Source organism: Salmo trutta, chromosome 3 (assembly GCF_901001165.1).
Source record: "Salmo trutta chromosome 3, fSalTru1.1, whole genome shotgun sequence".
Taxonomy (NCBI): Eukaryota; Metazoa; Chordata; class Actinopteri; order Salmoniformes; family Salmonidae; genus Salmo; species Salmo trutta.
In genome coordinates, this window is record NC_042959.1 from 71293534 (window position 1) to 71317739 (window position 24206).

At 45.1% G+C, this 24206-nt stretch overlaps 1 protein-coding gene across 3 annotated transcripts in view; it reads right to left on the reverse strand.

Moving 5' to 3' along the window:
* The window catches only part of LOC115187145 (disintegrin and metalloproteinase domain-containing protein 22), a 115381-nt gene that overhangs the window by 39762 nt on the left and 51413 nt on the right, over window positions 1-24206 (reverse strand). For all 3 annotated transcript variants that reach the window (XM_029746313.1, XM_029746314.1, XM_029746316.1), the window contains exons 5-6: window positions 20328-20410; window positions 3110-3173 (exon numbers count right to left, since the gene is read on the reverse strand). In XM_029746313.1, the coding sequence (XP_029602173.1) occupies window positions 3110-3173; window positions 20328-20410 (147 nt within the window). The remainder of the gene's footprint in view (window positions 1-3109; window positions 3174-20327; window positions 20411-24206) is intronic.

Here is a 24206-nt window from a genome sequence, read left to right on the forward strand (position 1 = left end):
GTTCATTCCTCTCTCCCTCACTCCCACTGTCTCTGTCCATTCCTCTCTCCCTCACTCCCACTGTCTCTGTCCATTCCTCTCTCCCTCACTCCCACTGTCTCAGTCCATTCCTCCCTCCCTCACTCCCACTGTCTCTGTCCATTCCTCTCTCCCTCACTCCCACTGTCTCTGTCCATTCCTCTCCCTCACTCCCACTGTCTCAGTCCATTCCTCTCTCTCACTGTCTCTGTCCATTCCTCTCTCTCTCACTCCCACTGTCTCTGTCCATTCCTCTCTCCCTCACTCCCACTGTCTCTGTCCATTCCTCTCTCCCTCACTCCCACTCTCTCTGTCCATTCCTCTCCCTCACTCCCACTGTCTCTGTCCATTCCTCTCTCCCTCACTCCCACTGTCTCTGTCCATTCCTCTCTCTCTCACTCCCACTGTCTCTGTCCATTCCTCTCTCTCTCACTCCCACTGTCTCAGTCCATTCCTCTCCCTCACTCCCACTGTCTCTGTCCATTCCTCTCTCCCTCACTCCCACTGTCTCAGTCCATTCCTCTCCCTCACTCCCACTGTCTCAGTCCATTCCTCTCTCTCTCACTCCCACTGTCTCTGTCCATTCCTCTCTCCCTCACTCCCACTGTCTCTGTCCATTCCTCTCTCCCTCACTCCCACTGTCTCTGTCCATTCCTCTCTCTCTCACTCCCACTGTCTCAGTCCATTCCTCACTCCCACTGTCTCTGTCCATTCCTCTCTCCCTCACTCCCACTGTCTCTGTCCATTCCTCTCTCCCTCACTCCCACTCTCTGTCCATTCCTCTCTCCCTCACTCCCACTCTCTCTGTCCATTCCTCTCCCTCACTCCCACTGTCTCTGTCCATTCCTCTCCCTCACTCCCACTGTCTCTGTCCATTCCTCTCTCCCTCACTCCCACTGTCTCTGTCCATTCCTCTCTCCCTCACTCCCACTGTCTCTGTCCATTCCTCTCTCCCTCATTCCCACTGTCTCTGTCCATTCCTCTCTCCCTCATTCCCACTGTCTCTGTCCATTCCTTTCTCCCTCACTCCCACTGTCTCTGTCCATTCCTCTCTCCCTCACTCCCACTGTCTCAGTCCATTCCTCTCTCTCACTGTCTCTGTCCATTCCTCTCTCTCTCACTCCCACTGTCTCTGTCCATTCCTCTCTCCCTCACTCCCACTGTCTCTGTCCATTCCTCTCTCCCTCACTCCCACTCTCTCTGTCCATTCCTCTCCCTCACTCCCACTGTCTCTGTCCATTCCTCTCTCCCTCACTCCCACTGTCTCTGTCCATTCCTCTCTCTCTCACTCCCACTGTCTCTGTCCATTCCTCTCTCTCTCACTCCCACTGTCTCAGTCCATTCCTCTCCCTCACTCCCACTGTCTCTGTCCATTCCTCTCTCCCTCACTCCCACTGTCTCAGTCCATTCCTCTCCCTCACTCCCACTGTCTCAGTCCATTCCTCTCTCTCTCACTCCCACTGTCTCTGTCCATTCCTCTCTCCCTCACTCCCACTGTCTCTGTCCATTCCTCTCTCCCTCACTCCCACTGTCTCTGTCCATTCCTCTCTCTCTCACTCCCACTGTCTCAGTCCATTCCTCACTCCCACTGTCTCTGTCCATTCCTCTCTCCCTCACTCCCACTGTCTCTGTCCATTCCTCTCTCCCTCACTCCCACTCTCTGTCCATTCCTCTCTCCCTCACTCCCACTCTCTCTGTCCATTCCTCTCCCTCACTCCCACTGTCTCTGTCCATTCCTCTCTCCCTCACTCCCACTGTCTCTGTCCATTCCTCTCTCTCTCACTCCCACTGTCTCTGTCCATTCCTCTCTCTCTCACTCCCACTGTCTCAGTCCATTCCTCTCCCTCACTCCCACTGTCTCTGTCCATTCCTCTCTCCCTCACTCCCACTGTCTCAGTCCATTCCTCTCCCTCACTCCCACTGTCTCAGTCCATTCCTCTCTCTCTCACTCCCACTGTCTCTGTCCATTCCTCTCTCCCGCACGCACGCACACACATAGACACGCAGGCACACACATAGACATACACGCACACACACACACACGCACGCACGCACACACATAGACACGCACACGCACACATAGACATGCACGCACACACACACACACACACGCACGCACACACATAGACACGCACACACATAGACACGCATGCACACACATAGACACGCACGCACACACATTATTTATGTATATATTTCTGCCAAGATGCATTTTTAAATTGATAGTCGTTGGCTCAATGACTGGATGTCTATGGGAACAGCTAGCATGTCATTGCGCAAACGCTAGTAGTAATTCATCCCCCCTACCATTTCCGCCACTGCTGAAAAGAATCCTAGGGGAAACACTGCACACTCACTGCACACAAACGAATATACCTTTCTTCCCTTCCTGATTACCTCCACCCTAAACACACACGCAGAAGATAGTGTCTCTCACATCAACACATCAGAATCAGAGCTTGGTCTTTTCTCTCAGGGTGACAGATGCTGCTTTAAACCATCAGCTATCCCTCAAAAATACAACCATATACTGTATTATAAACTGGGTGGTTAGAGTCAGGAATGCTGATTGGCTGACAGCCGTGGTATATCAGACCATGGGTCTGACAAAACATTTATTTTTACTGCTCTAATTACGTTGATAACCAGTTTATAAAGCAATAAGGCACCTCGGGGGGTTGTGGTATATGGCCAATATACCACGGCTAAGGGCTGCATCCAGGCTGTACTCCGCGATGCGTCGTGCCTAAGAACATCCCTTAGCCGTGGTATATTGGCCATATACCACACCCCCTTGTGCCTTATTGCTTAATTATATCACTCTCTATTCCTCATGAACTAACTGGCTGGTCAACTCTGCTCTGTCCTAGTGGATAATCTCTCTACTCTGAAGTCAATGTTAATTATGGGATGTGTAACTTAAGGGTAGTCTGCTTTGTGATCTGCATTCACGGTCCGGTCTGCAAGAGCTTCTAGTCCCATTCAGTCCAGACGACTACTATTACACAGTGTGTGTGAGTGCGTATGTGCGTGCGTGCGCTGGCGCATGTGTGAATGGATGGCCAAGGCCAGGCTTAGCCGAGGTACTCACGCTGACGCGGTCCTTTCCTCCAGGCTCGATCATGTAGGTGTGATTCCCATCAAAGAACATCCCACTGACAGAGAGAGGAAAAGAGAGATCAATATGACCGCCAGCCATTGCAGACGTAAACAAGATGGATGCCAGCACTCTCTCTCCTCTCTACAGTAACTGATCAGGACTGTGTGTGTCTGTAATGGCACTAAGAGGGATAGGTGTCTATGGATGGTTTATAATGGTACATGTCTATGCATGGTTTATAATGGTACATGTCTATTGATGGTTTATACTGGCACATGTCTATGGATGGTTTATACTGGTACATGTCTATGGATGGTTTATACTGGTACATGTCTATGGATGGTTTATAATGGTACATGTTTATTGATGGTTTATAATGGTACATGTCTATGGGTGGTTTATAATGGTACATGTCTATGGATGGTTTATACTGGTACATGTCTATGGATGGTTTATAATGGTACATGTCTATGGATGGTTTATAATGGTACATGTCTATGGATGGTTTATACTGGTACATGTCTATGGATGGTTTATACTGGTACATGTCTATGGATGGTTTATACTGGTACATGTCTATGGATGGTTTATACTGGTACATGTCTATGGATGGTTTATAATGGTACATGTCTATTGATGGTTTATAATGGTACATGTGTATGGATGGTTTATAATGGTACATGTCTATGGATGGTTTATACTGGTACATGTCTATGGATGGTTTATAATGGTACATGTCTATTGATGGTTTATAATGGTACATGTGTATGGATGGTTTATAATGGTCCATGTCTATGGATGGTTTATACTGGCACGTCTATGGATGGTTTATACTGGTACATGTTGTCATGACGTTGGCCTCTTTGGGTACAGGAAGGACAGTTGACCCCCTCCCCTTTGTACCATCACCCAACCTACCTTCCCCCCCAACCCAGGGTTGTAAAAATTCCAAGAGGAGAATCTACTACAACATGTTTCATAGAGAGACAAAGGAAATTCTTCCAACTCATAGAATTGGAGAACCTAGCGACATGTGTGTTCTGGAGAAGATATGGAAGATTGATGAAGACTCCAGCTACGAACTGATCCGCTTGGTACAATTTTGTGATACTCAGAAGAGACAATATAGCCATATTACCCTAAAACGGTCTACAGGATAGCCTCAGCGATGAGACTGAATCCACATGGGTGTATACAATGTATTATTAAGGATAAAGCTATTTGTAATACATTGAGATGCTATGTACTGATGTTAATGTGATAGAATTATATTTCTGTAACCAAGTCTAGCTCAGTCATAGGCACGCCCCCAGGGACACATACAGGACCAGGCGTCATTTGACAAGCCTGTTCTCTGGGTACTATAAAAGACCCCCTGATTTACATTTCTACAGACCAGGCCTACACTCCATCGTGAGTTTGGCCCAGAGGTTTGACCAGCCAAGTACTCTACTGAAAGTGAACTATACCACGTGGTTAACTTTTACTATCGAGACCGACAGAATAAGAACAAGTCTTTGATATTAATTATTAGTCTGCAGCTAAGTAAATTATATAATCGAACGCGAAGACCAACCACATCCATTCTATGACGACATTCATGAATGTCGCTCTGACAGATCCATTCTAACCGAGAGAGAACGCTGACAAACTCTCCATCAGAACAAAACTCTCCAACAAGAATCCCGACGACACATGAGCGTAAATATATATTGATTGCAAACATTCCCGAATGAGTGAGCCTTCAATTGTCAATTGTTAATATTAATGAACTCTGTGTAACTTCTCAGCTTACCGTTTTATGACCCATTGTCTAACAGACCAGCCATGCTTGTTAGCCAGTAGGGCCCATTCCCCTACCAATCCTGTGTGACGATAATTACTGTTTGTATGTTTTCTGTTAATTACTTAGTGTAGTAAATAAATGATTTTAAGACAATTGATGTATGGATGATTTTAGTAAAGACTGGGTTCGTGCAGATAACCAAGAATTACAACTTTCATGATGAGACTGAAACAACATACGGGTTAAGATTGACTGCTATCGATGTAAAATATTACTAAGTATTTTAAGAGTTTATTCAGAGGATAACAGCTCTATAAACGTTCTTCTGTGGTGCCCCGACTTTCTAGTTAATTACATTTACATGATTAGCTTAATCAGGTAATATCAATTACAGAGAAATAATTTTATAAGTTAGCATGTCATATCACTTAATCCGGCATAGCCAAAGACACGACAATGTCTATGGACGGTTTATACTGGCACATGTTTATACTGGTACATGTTTATACTGGTACATGTCAGGACATAAAAACACTGCAGGTCTGTTGTAAATGAGCCTCCTCTCCATAACTAACACTACTAACCAACACTAATAACTAACATTACTAACACTATGAACCAACACTACTAACACTACTAACCAACACTACTAACCAACACTTCTAAGACTAGTAACTAACACTACTAACACTACTAACCAACACTACTAACACTAGTAACCAACACTACTAACCAACACTACTAACACTAGTAACCAACACTACTAACCAACACTACTAACACTAGTAACCAACACTACTAACACTAGTAACCAACACTAGTAACCAACATTACTAACCAACACTACTAACACTAGTAACCAACACTACTAACACTAGTAACCAACACTAGTAACCAACACCACTAAACAACACTACTAACACTAGTAACCAACACTTCTAACCAACACTACTAACACTTGTAACCAACACTACTAACCAACACTACTAACACTTGTAACCAACAGTACTAACACTAGTAACCAACACTAGTAACACTAGTAACACTACTAACACTACTAACCAACACTTCTAACACTAGTAACTAACACTACTAACACTAGTAACCAACACCACTAACCAACACTACTAACACTAGTAACCAACACTTCTAACACTACTAACCAACACTACTAACCAACACTACTAACACTAGTAACCAACACTACTAACCAACACTACTAACACTAGTAACCAACACTTCCAACCAACACTACTAACACTAGTAACCAACACTACTAATCAACACTACTAACACACATTACTAACACTTCTAACCAACACTACTAACACTAGTAACCAACACTTCTAACCAACACTACAAACCAACACTACCACTAGTAACTAACACTACTAACACTACTAACCAACACTAGTAACACTACTAACCAACACTACTAACACTAGTAACCAACACTACTAAACAACACTACTAACACTAGTAACCAACACTACTAAACAACACTACTAACACTACTAACCAACACTACTAACCAACACTACTAACACTAGTAACCAACACTAGTAACCAACACTACTAACACTAGTAACCAACACTTCTAACCAACACTACTAACACTACTAACCAACACTACTAACCAACACTACTAACACTAGTAACCAACACTAGTAACCAACATTTCTAACCAACACTACTAACACTACTAACCAACACTACTAACCAACATTACTAACCAACACTACTAACACTAGTAACCAACACTACTAACCAACACTACTAACACTAGTAACCAACACTTCTAACCAACACTACTAACACTAGTAACCAACACTACTAACCAACACTACTAACACTACTAACCAACATTACTAACACTTCTAACCAACACTACTAACACTAGTAACCAACACTTCTAACCAACACTACAAACCAACACTACCACTAGTAACTAACACTACTAACACTACTAACCAACACTAGTAACACTACTAACCAACACTACTAACACTAGTAACCAACACTACTAAACAAAACTACTAACACTAGTAACCAACACTACTAATCAACACTACTAACACTAGTAACCAACACTTCTAACCAACACTACTAACACTAGTAACCAACACTACTAAACAACACTACTAACACTAGTAACCAACACTACTAACCAACACTACTAACACTAGCAACCAACACTACTAACACTAGTAACCAACACTAGTAACCAACACTACTAACACTAGTAACCAACATTTCTAACCAACACTACTAACCAACACTCCTAACCAACACTACTAACCAACACTACTAACCAACACTAGTAACCAACACTTCTAACCAACACTACTAACACTAGTAACCAACACTACTAACCAACACTACTAACACTACTAACCAACATTACTAACACTAGTAACCAACACTTCTAACCAACACTACTAACACTAGTAACCAACACTTCTAACCAACACTACTAACACTAGTAACCAACACTACAAACCAACACTACCACTAGTAACTAACACTACTAACCAACACTACTAACACTAGTAACCAACACTTCTAACCAACACTACTAACACTATTAACCAACACTACTAACCAACACTACCACTAGTAACTAACACTACTAACCAACACTAGTAACACTAGTAACCAACACTACTAACCAAAACGACGAGCCGTCGACCGGAACAGGATTGGGCACCGGTGGACCAGACACGGGCCGTGCCGGACTGTGGACACGCACCGTGGGCTTGGTGCGGGGAACAGGGACGGGCCGGACAGGACTGTGGACACGCACCGTGGGCTTGGTGCGGGGAACAGGGACGGGCCGGACAGGACTGTGGACACGCACCGTGGGCTTGGTGCGGGGAACAGGGATGGGCCGGACAGGACTGGGGACACGCACCACTAACCTGGTGCGGGGAGCAGGGACGGGCCGGACAGGACTGGGGACACGCACCACTAACCTGGTGCGGGGAGCAGGGACGGGCCGGGCCGGACTGGGGACACGCACCACTAACCTGGTGCGGGGAGCAGGGACGGGCCGGACAGGACTGGGGACACGCACCACTAACCTGGTGCGGGGAGCAGGGACGGGCCGGACAGGACTGGGGACACGCACCACTAACCTGGTGCGGGGAGCAGGGACGGGCCGGACCGGACTGGGGACACGCACCACTAACCTGGTGCGGGGAGCAGGGACGGGCCGGACAGGACTGGGGACACGCACCACTAACCTGGTGCGGGGAGCAGGGACGGGCCGGACAGGACTGGGGACACGCACCACTAACCTGGTGCGGGGAGCAGGGACGGGCCAGACAGGACTGTGAACACGTACTGGTGACCTGAAGCGTGGAGCCGGTTTAGCCACTCGTCCTGGCTGGATGCCCATCCTAGCACGGCATGTGCTGGGCATGTCCACCGGACGCACTGGGCTGTGCGGGCGCACTGGCGACACAGCGCGCAACTCTGCATACCATGGCTTGGTGCGGGGAGCAGGGACGGGCCGGACAGGACTGGGGACACGCACCGTGGGCTTGGTGCGGGGAACAGGAACGGTCCAGACAGGACTGTGAACACGCACTGGTGACCTGAAGCGTGGAGCCGGTTTAGCCACTCGTCCTGGCTGGATGCCCATCCTAGCACGGCATGTGCTGGGCATGTCCACCGGACGCACCGGGCTGTGCGGGCGCACTGGCGACACAGCGCGCAACTCAGCATACCATGGCTCCTCCTCCAGATCTTCCCTCTGCAGGTCCTCAATCAAACGCTTCATCTCCTTCTCTTCCTCCGCCGTCATCCCCCACGAGAGCAGTGGTCTGGGCTCTTCCTCTGCCCTTCCGGACCACCCCATTAGCCCCCCCAAAAATTTTTCTTGGGGCTGTTTTCCGGGCCTCCTCGACCGCCGCCTGCGACTCCGTCTACCGGCTGGCTTTTCCTCCTCGACCTGGGAGTCCGTCCGCCAGGGTCCTCTCCCCGACATGATCTCCTCCCAGGTCCAGAACTCCTTCCCCTCGCGAGCCCATCTCTCGCGCTCCTTTTCCTCCCGCTGCTTGGTCCTGGTTCGGTGGGTTGTTCTGTAACGTTATTTGAGCACGTAACGTTTTGGCAGTTTTTCCTTGAGTTTGTGTACATGTTTAATTCTAGTGTGTTAAATAAACATGTATTCGCTCCCAGCTGCGTTTTGGTCCGCTTCCTCGTCTCCCGACGACAAACGTTACATTGTACAAATATTTAGCTTCTATGTGGTAAATGGCGTGTGTGTATATAGATTGTCTATACTGTATGCTTGTCTCCCATATGAATCTTCTCTTCGTGCCAGACTGGGTTCAAATGACTTCTGTTAACTTTTAAAAAAAAAATCTGTATTTATTTATCTGTATACAGTTGAAGTCAGAAGTTTACATACACCTTAGCCAAATACATTTCACAATTCCTGACATTTAATCCAAGTAAAAATGCCCTGTCTAGGTCAGTTAGGATCACCACTTTATTTTAAGAATGTGAAATGTCAGAATAATAGTTGAGAGAATGATTTATTTGAGCTTTTATTTCTTTCATCACATTCCCAGTGGGTCAGAAGTTTACATACACTCAAATAGTATTTGGTAGCATTGCCTTTAAATTGTTTAACTTGGGTCAAACATGTCGGGTAGCCTTCCACAAGCTTCCCACAATAAGTTGGGTGAATTTTGGCCCATTCATCCTGACAGAGCTGGTGTAACTAAGTCAGGTTTGTAGGCCTCCTTGCTCGCACTTTTTCATGTTGTCACGTCCTGACCAGTAAAAGAGGTTGTTTGTTATTGTAGTTTGGTCAGGGCGTAGCAGGGGGTGTTTGTTTAGAGTGTTTCGGGGTTTGTTGGGCAATATTCTATGTTATGTATTTCTATATTTCTATGTGGTGTTTATTGGGTTGACCTTCAATTGGAAGCAGCCGCTCCTCGTTGCTTCTAATTGAAGGTCCTATTTAAGAGGACCCGACGGGACTGTTTAGTGTCGTTTGTTGTTTTTGTATACGTGTTTATTTTGTTTTCCTTCTTTAATAAAATAAGAAGATGAGTTTACACGTTCCCGCTGCGTTTTGGTCCAATCCCTACGACACCCGTGACACATGTTCTATAGGGTTGAGGTCAGGGCTTTGTGATGGCCACTCCAATACCTTGCCTTTGTTGTCCTTAAGACATTTTGACACAACTTTGGAAGTATGCTTGGGTTCAATGTCCATTTGGAAGACCCATTTGCGACCAAGCTTTAACTTCCTGACTGATGTCTTGAGATGTTGCTTCAATATATCCACATCATTTTCCTTCCTCATGAGGCCATCTATTTTGTGAAGTGCACCAGTCCCTCCTGCAGCAAAGCACCCCCACAACATAATGCTGCCATCCCAGTGCTTCACGGTTGGGATGGTGTTCTTCAGCTTGTAAGCCTCCCCCTTTTTCCTCCTGTCACGTCCTGACCAGTAAAGGGGTTATTTGTTATTATAGTTTGGTCAGGACGTGGCAGGGGGCGTTTGTTTAGAGTGTTTCGGGGTTTATTGGGTATGTTATTATGTAAGAGGGGTGTGTTTGTTTTGTGTTGTAGGGGGTTTTGGGTATTGTTCTGGTTTTGAATTTCTATAATTTTCTAGGTTGTGTATTTCTTTGTTGGCCTGGTATGGCTCTCAATCAGGAACAGCTGTACATCATTGTTGCTGATTGGGAGTCATACTTAGGTAGCCCTTTTTTCACTTGTGGTTTGTGGGAAGTTGTTTTTGCATAGCTGTGTGTGTGTAGCCTACAATACTGTGCGTTCGTTCGTTCGTTTTCTTGTTTTGTTTCGTTAAGTGTTTAATAAAAGTTAAAATGAGCACTCAACCCGCTGCGCCTTGGTCCACTTCATACGACGTCCGTTACACCTCCAAACATAACGATGGTCATTATGGCCAAACAGTTCTATTTTTGTTTCATCAGACCAGAGGACATTTCTCCAAAAAGTACGATCTTTGTCTCTATGTGCAGTTGCAAACCGTAGTCTGGCTTTTTTATGGCGGTTTTGGAGCAGTGGCTTCTTCCTTGCTGAGCAGCCTTTCAGGTTATGTCGATATAGGACTCGTTTTACTGTGCATATAGATACTTTTGTACCTGTTTCCTCCAGCATCTTCACAAGGTCCTTTGCTGTTCTGGGACTGTTCTGGGATTGATTTGCACTTTTCGCACCAAAGTACATTCATCTCTAGGAGTCAGAATGCGTCTCCTTCCTGAGCGGTATGACGGCTGCGTGGTCCCATGCTATTTCTACTTGCGTACTATTGTTTGTACAGATGAACGTGGTACCTTCATGCATTTGGAAATTGCTCCCAAGGATGAACCAGACTTGTGGAGGACTACAATTATTTTTCTGAGATCTTAGCTGATTTCTTTTGATTTTTCCATAATGTCAAACAAAGAGACAATGAGTTTGAAGGTAGGCCTTGAAATACATCCACAGGTACACCTCCAATTGACTCAAATGATGTCAATTAGTCTATCAGAAGCTTCTAAAGCCGTGACATCATTTTCTGGAATTTTCCAAGCTGTTTAAAGGCACAGTCAACTTAGTGTATGTAAACTTCTGACCCAATGGAATTGTGATACAGTGACATAGTTTGTCTGTAAACCATTGTTGGAAAAATTACTGTGTCACGCACAAAGTAGATGTCCTAACCGACTTGCCAAAACTATAGTTTGTTAACAAGAAATTTGTGGAGTGGTTGAAAAACGAGTTTTACTGATTCCAACCTTAGTGTATGTAAACTTCCGACTTCAACTGTATGTTATGTATGTATGTATGTATGTATGTATGTATGTATGTATGTATGTATGTATGTATGTATGTATGTATGTATGTATGTACAGTATGTATGTATATTATTTTACTGCTCTAGGGATGTAATTATTGTTTGGATAACCTTATTTACTATTATGTATTGATTTTTACCTTACTTTTTTTTCACTCTTTATGCGATGTGTAATGCAGAGAACACCGGAAGAAGTATTATCATTTAATTACCACAGTAAATTATTGTAATGTTTGTTTATGTGTCAATTAATCCCATAAGGGATGGGTTACCAATTGCCGATTTGACACGAAAATAAAATGTAATTCATTCATTTCATTCATTTCATTCACTAACTAACACTACTAACCAACACTACCAACAATATTAACCAATACAATTAACCAACACTACTAACCAACACCACTAACTAGCACTTCTAACCAACACTACTAACCAACACTAGCCTTAACCACCACCTTTAGGCCTTTCTCCGTCAAGGAAAACAGTCTATAATATTGTCTTGGTTCAGGCAGTTCAAATATAGACCAGAAAATGGTGCAATCTGCAATGACTGGATATTGATATACAATATAGAGTGTATTCTCCACTGCCTTCAACACTATCTACAATACGGTATTACTGTGAACTAGAAGGTGTCTAAAACAGCAACTCTGGGTTACTACGCGCGCACACACACACACGCACACACTCAGGAAGGATAGGTAAACGTCCTCTGTCATTACGGGCAGCAATCATCTTAAACACTCATAAAACAATTTCCCATCCAGCATATATGTGAAGGTCCCCTTGTCCCTGTAAACTAGGCTGAGGTGTGTGTGTGTGTGTGTGTGTGTGTGTGTGTGTGTGTGTGTGTGTGTGTGTGTGTGTGTGTGTGTGTGTGTGTGTGTGTGTGTGTGTGTGTGTGTGTGTGTGTGTGTGTGTGTGTGTGTGTGGTGTATGCAGGCTGACATGCGACTGTGAAGCGGACATCATCAATTAACGTTATCAGAAGCTTTTTAGGAGATTGCTCAGGTCAAAGTGTGTACTATAGGAATGAGGGTCAACATCACACACACACACCTCACATCCAGGCTGGGATGTTGCTCCACATACAGAGTTCACCTTCAGCACCAACTGTCTCTGCCAGACCGTACACGCACGCACACACCCACACATGCGCACGCACACACCCACACACACACACATGCGCACGCACGCACGCACACACCCACACGCACACACACACATGCGCACGCACGCACACGCACACACACACACACACACACACAGACACAGACACACACACACACACACACACACACACACACACACACACACACACACACACACACACACACACACACACACACACACACACACACACACACACGGAAGACTAAATGTCACCCAGGACAGAAGACAGATCGTCTGATCCACCATCCTGATCTCGCGAGCTTACACACAATGAGAGTGCAACGGTCAGAATGGTGGATCAGGCTAGGAGAGAGAGGGTGGTCAGGATGGAGGATCAGGCTAGGAGAGAGAGGGTGGTCAGGATGGTGGATCAGGCTAGGAGAGAGAGGGTGGTCAGGATGGAGGATCAGGCTAGGAGAGAGAGGGTGGTCAGGATGGAGGATCAGGATGGTGGATTACTGTAAACAGTAATACAGTGGTCACACTGTCACAATGTGTGTCTGGAAACAGTAACACAGTGGTCACACTGTCACAATGTGCTTTTTCATTTTGTTTCACCATAAAGTACTACAAGAACAACATTTTTCTCTGAGTCTCATGGTGGATGGTTTATTACAGTGGTTCCCAAACTTTTTATAGTCCCGTACCCCTTCAAACATTGAACCTCCAGCTACGCACCCCCTCTAGCACCAGGGTCAGCTCACTCTCAAATGTTGTTTTTGCCAAGCTTGTAAGCCTGCCACACACACACTATACAATACATTTATTAAACATAAGAATGAGTGTGAGTTTTTGTCACAACCCGGCTTGTGGGAAGTGACAAAGAGCTCTTATAGGACCAGGGCACAAATAATAATATAATAATAATCAATAATTTTGGTCTTTATTTAGCCATCTTACATATAAAACGTAATTTGTTCATCAAAAATTGTGAATAACTCACCACAGGTTAATGAGAAGGGTGTGCTTGAAAGGATGCACATAACTCTGCAATCTTGGGTTGTATTGGAGAGAGTATCAGTCTTAAATAATTTTCCACACACAGTCTGTGCCTGTATTTAATTTTCCTGCTAGTGAAGGCCGAGAATCCACTCTCACATAGGTACGTGGTTGCAAAGGGCATCAGTGTCTTAAAAGCGCGATTTGCCAAGGCAAGAAACTCTGAGCGCAGCCCAATCCAGAAATCTGGCAGTGGCTTCTGATTAAATTCAATTTTCACAGAACTGCTTGTTGCAATTTCGATGAGGCTCTCTTGTTCAGATATCGGTAAGTGGACTGGAGGCAGGGCATGAAAGGGATAACGAATCCAGTTGTTTGTGTAATCCGTTTCGGGAAAGTACCTGCGTAATTGCACACCCAACTCACTCAGGTGCTTCGCTATACCACATTTGATATTGTCCGTAAGTTTGAGTTCATTTGTACACAAAAAATCATACAATGATGGAAAGACCTGTGTGTTGTCCTTGTTAATGCAGACAGAAATGAGCTCCAACTTCTTAATCATAGCCTATTTTGTCCCGCACATTGAATATAGTTGTGGAGAGTCCCTGTAATCCTAGATTCAGATCATTCAGGCGAGAAAAAACATCACCCAGATAGGCCAGTTGTGTGAGAAACTCATCATGCAAGCGGTCGGACAAGTGAAAATGATGGTCAGTAAAGTAAACTTTAAGCTAGTCTCTCAATTCAAAAAAACGTGTCAATACTTTGCCCCTTGATAACCAGCACATTTCTGTATGTTGTAAAAGCGTTACATGGTCGCTGCCCATATCATTGCATAATGCGAAAAATACACAAGAGTTCAAGGGCCTTGCTTTAACAAAGTTAACAATTTTCACTGTAGTGTCCAAAACGTCTTTCAAGCTGTCAGGCATTCCCTTGGCATCAAGAGCCTCTCGGTGGATGCTGCAGTGTACCCAAGTGGTGTCGGGAGCAACTGCTTGCACGCGCGTTACCACTCCACTATGTCTCCCTGTCATGGCTTTTGCGCCATCAGTACAGATACCAACACATCTTGACCACCAAAGTCCATTTGATGTCACAAAGCTGTCCAGTACTTAAAAAATGTCCTCTCCTGTTGTCCTGGTTTCCAGTGGTTGGCAGAAGAGGATGTCTTCCTTAATTGACCCCCCATAAAAGTAACAAACATATACCAGGAGCTGTGCCAGGCCCGCCACGTCTGTTGACTCATCCAGCTGTAACGCATAGAATTCACTGGCTTGTATGCGAAACAGTAATTGTTTCAAAGCATCTCCTGCCATGTCACTGATGTGTTGTAAAACAGTGTCGTTTGATGAAGTATTTGTCTGTATAGTTTTTGTTGGCCTTTTCCCCCAGCATTTTCCCAGCCATATCTGCGACAGCAGGGGAAATTAAGTCCTCCACAATAGTATGGGGCTTGCCTGTCCTAGCCACTCGGTAGCTCACCAGATAAGACGCTTCCTACTTGATGATGGCGCCGATGGAGATGGCAGCATCGCGACTAGCTCTTAAGCAACTCTGCAGTATTTTGTTTGTTTATGTACTATTTTTTATGTTATTAGCTCAGGACTTTTTTTGTGACATTACATACAGCCGGGAAGAACTATTGGATATTAGAGCGGCGGTAACTCACCAGAACTTCCAGCATTATGACCAGGACTACGACTTCCCTGGAGCGGATCCTTTGTTAACTCTCCCCAGAGCAATCAAACTTCTAACAGAGGCCAACCCAAAACAACACCGGCGAAGCACAGGTACTCAAGGCAGTCTTCTGGTCTGACTCAGGAAGCGTGCAAACCACCCACCACTCCCGAGTATTTTACTCACTAATGTCCAATCTCTGGATAATAAAATTGATGAGCTCAAGGCGAGAGTTGCTTTTCAGAGGGACACCAGGGATTGTAACATACTCTGCTTCACGGAAACATAGCGAGATATACTGTCTGACTCTGTAAAGCCAGTTGGGTCCTCAGTACATTGCGCCGACAGGAACAAACATCTCTCCGGGAAGCAGAACGGTGGAGGTATGTATGTTTTATGATTAACGACTTGTGTAACTATGATAACATACAGGAACTCAAGTCCTTCTGTTCACCCAACCTAGAATATCTCACAATTAAATGCCGACCGTACTATCTCCCGAGAGAATTTTCGTCAATAATAGCCACAGTGGTCTATATCCCCCCCCAAACAGATACCACGACAGCCCTCAAAGAACTTCACTGGACTTTATGGAAACTGGAAACCACATATCCTGAGGCTGCATTTATTGTAGCTGGGGATTTTAACAAAGCAAATTTGAAGAAAAGGCTCCCGAAATCCTATCAACATATTGATTACTGTACTCGCACTGCTAAAACCCTCGACCATTGCTATACTACCTTCCAGAATGCATATAAGGTCCTCCCCGCCCTCCATTCGGTAAATCGGACCACGATTCCATCTTGCTCCTCCCCTCCTACAGGCAGAAACATAGGAATTCCTCTTGTCCAGATGGGTTAGGGCAGTGTGCAGTGTGATTGTGATTGCGTCGTCTGTGGACGTATTGGGGCGGTAAGCAAATTGGAGTGGGTCTGGGCTGGCAGCCTTGTGAGGGTTAACACGTTTAAATGTTTTACTCACGTTGGCCATGGTGAAGGAGAGCCCACAGGTTATTGTCCTCAAAGTGAGCAAAGAAGTTGTTTAATTTGTCTGGTAGCAAGACGTCGGTGTCCGCGACAGGGCTGGTTTTATTTTTGTAATCCGTAATTGACTGTAGACCCTGCCACATACGTCTCGTGTTTGAGCCGTTGAATTGCGAATCTACTTTGTCTCTCTACTGACGCTTAGCTTGTTTGATTGCCTTGTGGAGGGAATAGCTACACTGTTTGTATTCGGTCATTTTTCCAGTCACCTTGCCATGATTAAAAGTAGTGGTTCGTGCTTTCAGTTTTGCGCGAATGCTGCCATCAATCCACAGTTTCTGGTTATTGAAGGTTTTAATAGTCACAGTGGGTACAACATCACCGATGCACTTGCTAATAAACTTGCTCACCGAGTCAACATATGCATCAATGTTGTTGTCTGAGGCTATCCGGAACATATCCCAGTTGTCGTGTCTTTGGCATCATTAAAACTGAATACTTATTTATCAAATAACTCTCTGTAATTATTATTACGCGATTAAACTGATTAATCATGTAACTGTAATTAACTAGGAAGTCGGGGCACCAAGGAAAATATTCAGATTACAAAGTTATAATTTTCCTAATATAACTTTCAGATATTAATGAATTATTATTTACCTCACGTAGTCTCATTCCAAACGTCGTAAATTGTTGGTTATCTGCACGAACCCAGTCTTCACTATGAGTCATCCATACATCAATTGTCTTAAAATCATTTATTTACTAAGTAATTCACAGAAATGCATAACACAAACAAACAAAGTAGATATGGTTACAAAGAAATGATAGAGGAATGTGCCCTAGTGGGCTAAACCGGCATGGCGGCTTGTTAGACAAAAGGGGAGTGGGGTCAGCTGAGAAGGCACTACAGATTTGATAATTATAACAATTGAAATGCTAATCCTTTGCACATGAACGCTCACTCATTCGGGAATAATTGCAATCAATATATATATTTACGCTCAGTGTGTCGTCGGGATCTCTGTTGAAAAGTTTGTTTCTGTTGGAGAGTTTGTCCACTCTCTCTCTCTCTGTCGTGGTTAGAATGGATAGTTCTGAGTGACATTCATTCATGTCGTTATAGGATAGATGTTTTGGCGGTTGTCGGTCTTTGCGCTCAATGATACCGAAATCCTAGCTGCAGACTAGTAATTAATATCAAAGACTTGTTCTTATTCTGCCGGTATCGATAGTCTAAGTGTTTAACCACGTGGTATGGTTAAAAGATTCAGCCATCTACTCAAACCTTAGCTTATACTCAGGTTTATGGTCTCTCCTCAAACCTTGGCCCTCTCGTGGTAAGCTGATCTGCAACCTTTAGCCATCTCGTAATTGAGGTAAGCTCGGTCTGGTGATAGAAAACCCAGGTGGGGGTTTTATTTGGAACATGGAAAAGGGCTGTCTCATGACGCCATGTCATGTCTGTGCTCCTGGGGGCGTGCCAATGACTTAGTGAAACTTTAAACAGAAATACAATTCTCTCACATTAATATCATTATATAGCATCCGTCATTTCACAAATAGTATCATCTTTACTCATTCATTTTGTACAACAATTAGATGTAAGCCTCATAACTGAGGCTATTGTATAAACAGTGTTATGGTAATGTGGCCGTATTGTCTCTCATGAGTTTCACAAAATTGTACCAAACGGACCAGTTCGTAGCTGGATTCTTCACCGATCTTTTATACATTCTCCAGAACATAAATATTGTTCGGACCTCCAGTTCTGTGAGGTGGAAGAAATTCCTTTGTTCTCTCTATGAAAACTCACTCTCTCTCTCTATACTGTGGCCATGAGGAGATAGTCTCCTCCAGGAATTTACGATCTCTCTGACCACAGCAGCCTGGGTGTAGGAGACAGAGGGAGATGGTGCAGAGGTAGGGGGATGGTGCTCGCTGTGTCCAAAGAGGGCAACGTCATGACACAGTCCACGTGATCGAAGCAATCTTGAAAGGTGGAATTTCTAGCCCCTTCTTATTAATGCTGTCTGTTGCTTTTATACATGTCTTATTACTCGAAAGTTGTCTTTATTCTCGCTCCAAAAACTCCCATGGCTTATTTTTCAAAATGTCATATTTTGTTTCAAAATGTCTGCGCAAGAGTGAAGGTTTTCTGCGAGAGAGTAACGCTTAATGTGATTGGATGTTAATTATTTGACTAGGCTACCTGTATCTGACATTGTGTTGTTATTTCGCTGAACACTAGATGGTTTAATTTTATTTTTGTCAGTGAAACGAGGCTACTAAGGTGAGAAAAAAACCTCACCCAAATGTATAACCCCGTTGGAAAATACAAATGTACTGTTTGACATTTTTTTATTTAAATGTGAATCACACTTTTATTTGGCGTACCCCCGACGGCGTAGCGTACCCCAGTTTAGGAGTATCTGGTTTAGAAGAACAGTTTTCTTTGAGTCTCATTGTGGATGGTTTAGAGCCTGATATACACTGGGACATGTACATTCAATTGAGTCCCAATCCTACTTCGGCTGTTAATATTATATTGCAGCACGACAGGGTGTGTGTGTGTGAAGGCAAGGCAGGATGTACATTATGGTAAAGACCTAACTCAGCATAAGAGAATCTCTCTCTGTCTCTCTCTCTCTCTCTCTCTCTCTCTCTCTCTCTCTCATCTTGATGAGAGATGTATATAGAAGAGGTGCGTCTCTCTGACTGACACAGGTGTGTGTCACTGCAGGTGTGTGTTTCTTCTGAGTGTGTGTGTGTGTGTTTCCTCTGCATTTGAGATGCCCAATACTGTCGGATATATCCCAATACAGTCACACACATAAACATACATACAACACACACACCTCCCTGCAGGGCTTTCTCCAGCTGACCCATCTCTCTCTCTCAGAGAAAGCCCTGCTTTAGAGAACAACTAAAAATACCAGCCTGAGAAACAGAGACGTCCCACAGGACAATGCTGCAGGGAGGAGAGAGAGAGGATGGAGAGAGAAAGAGAGAGACAGAGAGAGAGAGAGAGAGAGACAGAGAGAGAGAGGATAGAGAGAGAAGATGAAGAGAGAGAGAGAGGAGGGAGAGAGAGAGGATGGAGAGAGAAAGAGAGAGACAGAGAGAGAGAGAGACAGACAGAGAGAGGATAGAGAGAGAAGATGAAGAGAGAGAGAGAGGAGGGAGAGAGAGAGGATGGAGAGAGAAAGAGAGAGACAGAGAGAGAGAGAGAGACAGAGAGAGAGAGGATAGAGAGAGAAGATGAAAAGAGAGAGAGAGGAGGGAGAGAGAGAGAAAGAGAGAGACAGGGAGAGACAGAGAGAGAAGATGAAGAGAGAGAGAGGATAGAGAGAGAGGATGGAGAGAGAAAGAGAGAGACAGAGAGAGGATGGAGAGAGAGGACGGAGAGAGAGGATGGAGACAGAGAAGAAAGAGAGGAAGAGAGATGTGTTTGTGTGTGAACAGAAAGAGAAATAAAGTATGACTGTATGTGTATGTTGAGGTGGTTGGTAGCATCAAGCTACCCAAATGGTGTTCCCTGGTGTTCAGTTCAGCTCCCTGTAAGAGCCTTGGGATCAGGTCCAGGTGGGACCAACACAACATAAAGGAAACTGGCTCTGAGTGGCGGCCTTTGTGTGTCATGACTGGACAACACACACACACACACACAATAAACAGAGAGAGAGAGATCAGCTAGTCTGCAATAATTATACTGGCATAATGTCTAAATGGGATAATTGCTATTTAGGCCTGAGACTGGGACACAGGGGGAAGGAAATACTGATCCGAGGAAAACACACACACAGACAGAATACTCACTGCAGGCCATGGCAGGTGGAGAGGGCCACAAAGGATTCAGGGATGTCCCGCACTATCCCCTGGTAATAACAATGTTCTCCTCCCTGAGAGAGAGAGAGAGAGGAGAGAGAGAGAGAGAGAGAGAGAGAGAGAGAGAGAGAGAGAGAGAGAGAGAGAGAGAGAGAGAGAGATGAAGATAGAGAGAGAGAGATGAAGAGAGAGAGAGAGAGAGAGAGAGAGAGAGAGAGAGAGAGAGAGAGAGAGAGAGAGAGAGATGAAGATAGAGAGAGAGAGATGAAGAGAGAGAGAGAGAGAGAGAGAGAGAGAGAGAGAGAGAGAGAGAGAGAGAGAGATGAAGATAGAGAGATAGATTAACACAACTGTCAGTAACTTTAGAGCCAATCCAACCTCCTGGCCAGAAACAACCAAAGATGTCAGCAATGTGTTGAAAGGTGGAGCTACTACCATCAATTTAAACACATATCTACTCCTTACACATCAACACGAGTGCCTGTTTTCTTTATGGACAGGGTCATTGTCCTGACCACACCATATACACGTACTTCACATACTGTACACACACTGCTGCACACTCTGAAGAAAGAGCAATCTATCACTGAGCATTTCATAAGGAGATTAAAACAGAGCAATCAATCACAAAGCATTCACCCTTAGATCCCGAGACTGAAGTAATCTATCACAGAGTATATGCTCACACAGACCAAGGGGTGTCTGTGAATACTAATATGTTCGACAGAATCAAGACTACAGGGACATGTGTGTCCCAAATCAAAGTTTATTGGTTGCGTATACAGAAATGCAAATGTTATCTCAGGTGCAGCGAAATGCTCTGGGGGCTCAACCAGGTCAGATGCATCCCTTGAACACATTTAAGGATCTGAGAGGGAGATCTTCTCCTCCTCACTACTCCTCCTCTCATCCCTCTATCCTATCTTAACCTTCCTCTTGTTTCTCTCATCAGATCATCTACTGACAGGAAGCCACAGCAATGATCGACCCCCTCGATGTCTCTCTCTCCCTCCCCCTCGATGTCTCTCTCTTCCTCCCCCTCGATGTCTCTCTCTCCCTCCCCCTCGATGTCTCTCTCCCCCTCCCCCTCGATGTCTCTCTCTCCCTCCCCCTCGATGTCTCTCTCTTCCTCCCCCTCGATGTCTCTCTCTCCCTCCCCCTCGATGTCTCTCTCCCCCTCCCCCTCGATGTCTCTCTCCCCCTCCCCCTCGATGTCTCTCTCCCCCCTCCCCCTCGATGTCTCTCTCCCCCTCCCCCTCGATGTCTCTCTCCCCCTCCCCCTCGATGTCTCTCTCTCCCTCCCCCTCGATGTCTCTCTCCACCTCCCCCTCGATGTCTCTCTGTCCCTCCCCCTCGATGTCTCTCTCCACCTCCCCCTCGATGTCTCTCTGTCCCTCCCCCTCGATGTCTCTCTCCCCCTCCCCCCTCGATGTCTCTCTCCACCTCCCCCACGATGTCTCCCTGTCCCTCCCCCTCGATGTCTCTCTCCCCCTCCCCCTCGATGTCTCTCTCCACCTCCCCCTCGATGTCTCTCTCCACCTCCCTCTCGATGTCTCTCTCTCCCTCCCCTTCGATGTCTCTCTCCACCTCCCCCTCGATGTCTCTCTGTCCCTCCCCCTTGATGTCTCTCTCCCCCTCCCCCTCGATGTCTCTCTCCACCTCCCCCTCGATGTCTCTCTGTCCCTCCCCCTCGATGTCTCTCTCCCCCTCCCCCTCGATGTCTCTCTCCACCTCCCCCTCGATGTCTCTCTCCACCTCCCTCTCGATGTCTCTCTCTCCCTCCCCCTCGATGTCTCTCTCCCCCTCCCCCTCGATGTCTCTCTCTCCATCTCTCAGGCTTTTTTAAACCACAGAGTGCTTAGGCCCATTCTGCTGCGTTAGGCTGCCTGGGCGTGTGGTACATTAAGCCATATTTATTCATATAGATTTGTATGATGTCTAAGTGCTGTCTCTTCCTGGTCTATTTCTCCTGGTCTAACTGCCATTAGACAGGAAGCCGGCCTCTCAGAGGGAAAACAGCTTTTATCACTGGATCAATTCCTGCACTACACCCTCCCCTGGGCCGAACACAGGGAGGCAGCTCTGCACTGCCCCGCTGCATACCATGACTCCCTCTCTCTCTACCACAACACTCACTCTCTACCACAACTCTCTCAGGAAGGAGGGAGAGAGAGAAAGAGATGGAAAGAGAGGGAGTGAGGAATGTGGAGGGAGACACTGACCATCAAAGCCTGTCTATCTATATCACTATCTATGGATGAGAGGAATGTTACTTCTGTTGTCATTAGAGTTCCCCTCTCCTTCCTACTTCTTCTCTGGGGAGGAAGTACTCCTGTGATATCACTCTCAGTCAATGGGGGAGAGGGAGAGAGTCAGAGAGAGAGAGAGAGAGAAAGGGAGAGAGAGAGAGTGTGATGGAAAGAGCTTGAGAGAGTCAGAGAGAGTTAGAGAGAGAGAGAGTGAGAGAGCGGAAGAACAAGAGGAAGAGAGAGAGAGAAAGAGAGAGAGAGGAAGATAGGAAGAGAGAGCTATTTATAAGCAGGGCTGTGCTCTATTATCCAGCACCTCTCTTCCTCCCCTCCTCTGAACCTTTTGCTCCAGTTCTCATAAAGGCAAGAAACACCTAGCAAACTGCATTGTTTGTGTGTGTGTGTGTGTGTGTGTGTGTGTGTGTGTGTGTGTGTGTGTGTGTGTGTGTGAGAGAGAGAGAGAGGAGCTAAATCGGTCTGAACAGTGATCTCAGATGGACCAGATAAGAGCGATTAATCAAATAATCTTTTTTACATTGTAGTCATTTAGCAGACACTCTTATCCAGAGCTACTTAGTTAGTGGATCCATCTTCAGATAGCTAGGTGGAACAACCACACATCTCAGTCATAGTAAGTACATTCTTCCTGAAAGTAGCTATCAGCAAAGTCAGAGCTAGTAGCGGGGTGTTGGTTCAGGAACGGTCTAATCTACATGGTGTCGATGTTACATGACAGGTCTAATCTACATGGTGTCGATGTTACATGACAGGTCTAATCTACATGGTGTCGATGTTACATGACAGGTCTAATCTACATGGTGTCGATATTACATGACAGGTCTAATCTACATGGTGTCGATGTTACATGACAGGTCTAATCTACATGGTGTCGATGTTACATGACAGGTCTAATCTACATGGTGTCGATGTTACATGACAGGTCTAATCTACATGGTGTCGATGTTACATGACAGGTCTAATCTACATGGTGTCGATGTTACATGACAGGTCTAATCTACATGGTGTCGATGTTACATGACAGGTCTAATCTACATGGTGTCGATGTTACATGACAGGTCTAATCTACATGGTGTCGATGTTACATGACAGGTCTAATCTACATGGTGTCGATGTTACATGACAGGTCTAATCTAAATGGTGTCGATGTTACATGACAGGTCTAATCTACATGGTGTCGATGATACATGACAGGTCTAATCTACATGGTGTCGATGTTACATGACAGGTCTAATCTACATGGTGTCGATGTTACATGACAGGTCTAATCTACATGGTGTCGATGTTACATGACAGGTCTAATCTACATGGTGTCGATGTTACATGACAGGTCTAATCTACATGGTGTTACAAGTCTGACAGAACAAATCTGTTCTTGGCTTCTTACCATCAGAAATAATGTTATTCTACCTTGCTGCTTCTCAGCTGTTAATAAACATTATTACATAGTTGGCCACTGTAAAGACTGTTGATGGCTAATAAAGTATATCCTAGTAATAACAGGAAGAGATAATAATCTGTAAATTGTGGATTATTATTCCCCTAATAATTTAATAATATTTTTAACTGTTTAACTATGATCTGGCCATCCTAATCTCACTGG